We start from the raw sequence: 6968 nt of genomic DNA on the forward strand, positions 1-6968 counted from the left end.
ACATGTGGTTGCATTCAGTCTCCCCAGGACCCTGTCCACGTCATCGGGAGTCACAGAGTCAAACTCCTCCCAAATAACAGTCTCAAGACCTGCTCCCGTCACCTCCCCCGGGGCCACCCAGTCGGAGTCCAAACCCTCTCGGATCCGAGCGACTTTGTCATGCAGATATTGTGCAAACTCCTCAGCCTTCCCCGCCAGGTGGTCCCCTCCCCCTCAATTGAAGAAGGGAGCAGGTCACCCTAAAGAGGGAGGCTGGGCGATTATCTGATGACGCAATGAGGGTGGAGTACTAGTTAGACCTCGACACCCTCATCGCCACAAGGTAAGATCTAATATGTCTCCTTACCTGTGTTCGGTCGGATTCGGTTCGATTTCTTTGTATATTTACATCTCAAGGCTAAACAGAATAAAATAAAATAAACAGCAATAAACAATTCAATAATATATATATATATATATATATATATATATATATATATATATATATATATATATATATATATATATATATATATATATATATATATATATATATATATATATATATATATATATATATATATATATATATATATATATATATATATATATATATATATATATATATATATATATATATATATGTTTTCTGAGGTTTTCGCAGGTGTTTGTATGTAGGTCTTTAGTTATTCGGGTTTTCTCCCGCGTAGAATTGAACGTACCTTGGCAACGTTTCGACGAAGTCACATTCGTCATCTTCAGGCTGGTGTCTTCAGCTTCGTGCTTCTAAGAAAACCCGAATAACTAAAGACCTACATACATACATACATACATACATACATACATACATACATACATACATACATATATATATATATATATATATATATATATATATAACGGAGAAAAAATGGTTGGAAAATCAAAAGCAATTTTTAATATATTTTTTTATCCATGGGAATAGAATAGAGCTGGAAGGGACCTCGGAGGTCTTCTAATCTAGCCACCTGCTCAGATCAGAGAACCTATACAATCTCAGACAAGTGACTGTCCAGTTTCTTCTTAAAAACCTCCAGTGATGGAGCTCCCACGATTTCTGGTGGCAAGCTGTTCCACTGGTTAACTGTCCTCACTGTTAGGAAGTTTCTCCTTAATTCCAGGTTGCTTCTCTCTTTGGTCAGTTTCCAACCATTGTTTCTTGTCCTGCCCTCTGGTGCTTTGGAGAATAATTTGACCCCCTTTTCTTTGTGGAAGCCCCTCAAATACTGGAATGCTGCTATCGATGTCACCCCTATTTCTTCTTTTTTAGACTGGCCAAACTCAAGTCCTGCAGGCGTTCTTCATGTTTTAATCTCCAGGCCTTTGATCATCTGAGCTGTTCTTCTCTGAGCTTTTTCAGTGTTGTTCAGTGTCAATTTGTTACATCAAAAACAGAAATAAGGTGATTCAATTACGGTGACAATAAATGAAACAAAGACCTGAAGAACCAGGCTGATTCTCCTGGAGAAAATCAATATATCTGCTCATCAAGGCCCAACATGATGGAACATGTTCAGCATTATCATGTGGCAGTGGACAAGAATGTCCCCAAGAAAAAATAAAATGGTGGATTTCTTGGTTTTATGCCATGTGGTGGCAGCCACCATCTTGACTTTTTGGCCAATTTTTTGAATGCCCTGGCAATCAATATATATGATGGAGCCTCATACAGAAAATCATAAAATCAGGGGGAAAATAGGAAACAATACATGCCCGGTGGTATAAATAAACACAAATCATAATATTTCTTTAGTTCAGATTTCTAATAAGGTAGCACTTGCTCACATGTAAAGAGATATATAGACGTGCATAAATCATAAAGTTAGGGGTCCCTACCATTTGTGGTATCTTTTTAACATACCCAACTATAAATGGATACAATATCCATTTCCCTAGTCCTTTTGTTTTCATTGGAATCATAAGTACCAAAACCAACAGAGAATCTTCCAAACCAAATTAATGTAGAGTCACAAAATCAAGTGAAAAATAATGTGTAGTCAAAGGGAAGTATTCTTGAACAAGGCCAGATCATGTACACTAAAGATCCACGTTTAATACTGCATACCCATGAATTAACCGAATCCCTCCTTTTCTTTTTAAAAACAAGTCTTGAAAAAGCACCTTTGGGATTCCTAAAAACACACATCGTATCCAGAATACATTCAGATTACATGAGATAGTAAACTTTGCCTTATCCATATGACCTTTATACTTTTCAAAGATGTGTAAAAATAAATCAGGAAAGAGGCAAGTAAGATCATGGATTTTGAGGTGAGGACAACATTATGACTGATCAAGTGTAAATCAGAAATTCTCTCTAGACGTTTGGAGGAGGAAAAAAGTAACACAAATAGTAAGGCAAAAAAAATGACTTGGGCAGTCAGCTCTGAAATAAAATCATTGTTCTGAATTAAGTCACACTGGAAACCATGGGATCTTAACTCATGACTAATTGATCATTTTTGATTGTGTGTGCAAACTTTCAAATTTATTTATTGTTTGAAAGAAATTGTTCCCTAGTCGACTTTCTGGCAATCATAATTGTCTTTCTCTTAAATCAGCAATATTTTGAAATAACATTCACTAACTCTGGGGAATAAGAGCAGAAGGCTCACCAAAGATGCAATGTTATAAAAACACATGTAAACAGAAGACTCAAAATGCTCCTGGAGTCATGAAGATTTATGATGCTGCCTAATTCTTCACATTGAGAGGTCTTATTAAGCAGGAGTTCATAGGATCCTCAGAACAAAACTCCAAGTACCTCTAGATTTGAAAGGGGAAAAAAAATCTCAGTGTAATTGAGAAGAACTATCATGGCTTCGTGGAGACTTGGCATACCACAAACCTGTATCTCACAATAACTGATTTAAAAAAAAAAAAAACTAAGGCTACATTTGCTGGGTTTTTTGCAATTAATTATGCCAGCTAAAGTTTGGAAAGAAAACATGATATCTTCAACTCTATGCTCGGTTTAGGACTCCATCTTGGAGCAACGAAAACTACATTGCTATCATCAAGACAAAGCTTGTTTGTTTTCTATAAGGAATCCAGTGAACCTAAGAAAGAAAATTAAAAGTTACAAACCTACAAATTTGTCCATCGAAATATTCCACCAGCTCTTCTTGGAGCAGCATTGGAACTGCTGTCCTTTCAATCCTACCAACCAATTTCACTTTGGAAAAGAAGAGAAATGAATTGAGTCACTCCTTCCTCAAAATTTTTATTTATTTATCAAATTTTAAACCACAGAGAGACACTCAGCATTGTACACCATATGAATTACAATGTTGGAATAGATCTGTGAAGAGGCAAATGATGTCCCAAAAATCTGTGTACAGTACAATGCTGGTTTTGCATGCTGTGCGATGATCCGTGAATCTTCTGGAATTTCAACATAGTTGTTAAAAGGTATATTAGGCTAACGTAAATTATTTTTCACATTTCACATTTACTTTATGTCACCTATGTTTACCTTATAAGGTGACTCTGGGCCACATGATCGTTTGAAGATGGACATTTTTCAACTTGTATATGGAATGTGTATGTGCATATAAGATGGAAATTTGAGTTGGATCTTGTCCTTCCTATTTTCACATGAGATACTTTCTGATTGATATAAGGAAGAATTGCATGGTTTCCTCCCCAGTGTAAAAGCTGTGTATTCTCCAGCTCCACACAATCTTCTGTTAGATTGATGGAAGCTTCACTCCTATCTTTTTTCTATGAAGCTTATATGCAGAATCAGATTTCTTCCACCCATGTAAAAGGACTTACTCCAGAACCATATTTCATTTTCCTATCAGTTTGATGTGTGAAGGAAAACATTGCAATGATTTTGCTTGGTGGCCTTCAGTTCTTCTCAAGAGGTTATCTGGCAAGCAATTTGAAAATGATCTTTCTCTGGCATTTCTGACCACCAACTGAGTTGGGGACATTGGTTCTCTTGTAGCCCAATCTGTTAGTGAATGGTTAAATATGAACAAGATAAACACAAGATAATTGAAAAAAAATATGCTTCTGACAACATAATACATTCTTCTTTCCAGCTCTTATTTCTTTCCAAATAACATAGAATTTTGAGACATAAGGAGTATTTCTCTTCCACATGTTCATGGTTGGTCCATAGGGATGCACTCTCTGGATCCATGCAAATGTAGGCAAGATTTTAAATATTAAATTCTTGTTTTTCTGGGCAAGATACAAGATCTTTCAGGAAAATGATTAAGTCCGAAAGGGCATCTCCCACATTGAGACTTAATATAACTCCTTTTATCATAAAATCTCACCTGCTCCACATGTTGGGTGATTAAAGCAAAAGTACTATATGGCGTGCCCAAATCAAACAGCACCAAATGAATTTATCCTCTCTGGGTTTCCTTGTACAGAAGAATTAAAGGTCCCCTTGATTCTCTTCTTCTCAACCATGTTTGCACTCACCATTTCTGGAAATTCTCTGATCATCTTGGTGGTGATCTCGGACCTTCAACTGCACAAGCCCATGTACTGGTTCCTCTGTCATCTCTCTATCCTGGACATGGCCTTTTCAGCTGTGGTGGTTCCCAAAGTTATTGCAGGCTTCAATTCTAGAGGAAAGATTATCTCTTTTCCAGGATGCATAACAGAGGTATTCTTGTTTAACTCTGTTGGGTGTGCAGAATGTTTTCTCTACACCTTGATGGGTTATGATCGCTTTTTGGCCATTTGTAAACCACTCCACTATAGCAACATCATGAGCTGGAAAACCTGTCTCACCATCTCCTTGGGTACCATAATTGGAGGCAGCCTCAATTCTGCATTTCAGACAACTATCACCTTTCATGCACCTTATGGAGAAGACAATTATATTGACTATGTTTTCTGTGACATTCCATCCATCCTTAGGCTGGTTTGTGTGGACATAACATTCAATGAACTGATGTTCATTATTGACATGAATTTTATAACTATGACCTGCTTTCTCCTCATTCTAGCCTCTTATGCTTATATCATCACAGCCATTTTGAAGATCAGTAGCAGTGTAGGACAGCAGAGAGCCTTCTCCACTTGCACTGCTCATCTTACTGTGGTGTGCATTTATTTCCTTCCTGTGTTTTATCGTTATATGAGGCCTTCTTCTCAGGACTCCATGGATAGTGTGGTAAGTGTGTTCTACACCACCATCACCCCTTTGTTGAACCCACTAATATACACACTTAGGAACAAGGAGATGAAAACTGCTCTGCTGAAACTCTGGAGTTGGAATCCAGAATAGATAGCAACAAGTAAACCCAAGAAATTTTTAAGATTTTAAAAAATAGTCTAATTCATGACATCAAAGCTATTTTACGGCTACACCCAAATTTTCTATTGACAACTATTAAAGAGTAGATATAGCTGAACAAATTGCATAGAAAGCAGAGCAGCTGATTAGAAACATGAGCACCAGCAGATTCTTTCAAATCACATAGTGTGTTGTATGGAAAGATTGGGTAAAATATTGCTGCTTTCTCTTCTGTTGTTGTCATGAATAGTAGAGATCAGTGTGTAGCTGTTTCCTGCTGTGACTTGCTGAGTTTTAGGAGAACTATTGATCTGAGCAGCAAGGAGTATAAGAATAATTTTCCAGACGAACTTTACTTAAGAAATGAGATCTTCCCAAGTTTTTCATATCCCCTCGATTCTGATTGGTCTCTCGGTTGACTTAATTTAGTTCCTTCAATCTAATTCAGTCCTCACTTCTCAACGTCATCACCTATTTCTTGCATTCCACCTATGTGATCTTCTTAATCTGATGTTCCTCACCAAGTCTTGACCGTAAAATTATACTGTCATACTATGAGAGTTAGTATGGATGGAAGAGTGATATGTACCTGAAGGATTAAGAACACTTGATATTCAGTGTAGCCAGTGGTGGGATTCAAATATGTGAACAACCACTTCGCTATGTGGATGCCACTTCCAGAAGTCCATTCTGGGCCTGGGCAACAAAAAATTAGTTACCGGTTCTGCTGAAGTGGTGCGAACCAGCTGAATCCCACCACTGAGTGTAGCTACATGTTCTCTAATAAAAACATGTCATATATTTTTGCAGACGAACTTGTATGTGACTCCTTTCTTTGTTTAAATCTTAATTTTCTCTGTTTAATTTGTAATATCTGGGAAAGGAGCATTTCTTTGTATATTTACATCTCAAGGCTAAACAGAATAAAATAAAATAAACAGCAATAAACAATTCAGTAATATATATACAGTATATATATTAAACGGAGAAAAAATGGTTGGAAAATCAAAAGCAATTTTTAATTTATTTTTTTATCCATGGGAATAGAATAGAGGTGGAAGGGACCTCGGAGGTCTTCTAGTCTAGCCCCCCGCTCAAACAGGAGAACCTATACCATCTCAGACAAGTGACTGTCCAGTCTCTTCTTAAAAACCTCCAGTGATGGAGTGCCCACGATTTCTGAAGGGAAGCTGTTCCACTGGTTAACTGTCCTCACTGTTAGGAAGTTTCTCCTTAATTCCATTTGCTTCTCTCTTTGGTCAGTTTCCAACCATTGTTTCTTGTCCTGCCCTCTGGTGCTTTGGAGAATAATTTGACCCCCTTTTCTTTGTGGCAGCCTCTCAAATACTGGAATGCTGCTATCAATGTCACCCCTATTTCTTCTTTTCTTTAGACTGGCCAAACTCAAGTCCTGCAGCCGTTCTTCGTGTTTTAATCTCCAGGCCTTTGATCATCTGAGCTGTTCTTCTCTGAGCTTTTTCGGTGTTATTCAGTGTCAATTTGTTACATCAAAAACAGAAATAAGGTGATTCAATTACGGTGACAATAAGTGAAACAAAGAGCTGAAGAACCAGGCTGATTCTCCTGGAGAAAATCAATCTATCTGCTCATCAAGGCCCAACATTGATGAAACATTTTCAGCATTATCATGTGGCAGTGGACAAGAATGTCCCCAAGAAAAATTAAA

At 37.3% G+C, this 6968-nt stretch overlaps 1 protein-coding gene across 1 annotated transcript; it reads left to right on the forward strand.

Annotated features, from left to right (window-relative positions):
* The first annotated feature begins 4345 nt into the window (after positions 1 to 4345).
* On the forward strand, positions 4346 to 5272 carry LOC107296877 (olfactory receptor 10G6-like). The gene has a single exon (XM_015826231.2). It carries the CDS (start codon positions 4346 to 4348, stop codon positions 5270 to 5272), a length of 927 nt encoding a protein of 308 aa, XP_015681717.2.
* Positions 5273 to 6968: the final 1696 nt, after the last annotated feature.

The sequence above is a fragment of the Protobothrops mucrosquamatus genome, unplaced genomic scaffold (genome assembly GCF_001527695.2).
Source record: "Protobothrops mucrosquamatus isolate PMUCROS unplaced genomic scaffold, P.Mucros_1.0 scaffold3014, whole genome shotgun sequence".
Classification (NCBI taxonomy): domain Eukaryota; kingdom Metazoa; phylum Chordata; class Lepidosauria; order Squamata; family Viperidae; genus Protobothrops; species Protobothrops mucrosquamatus.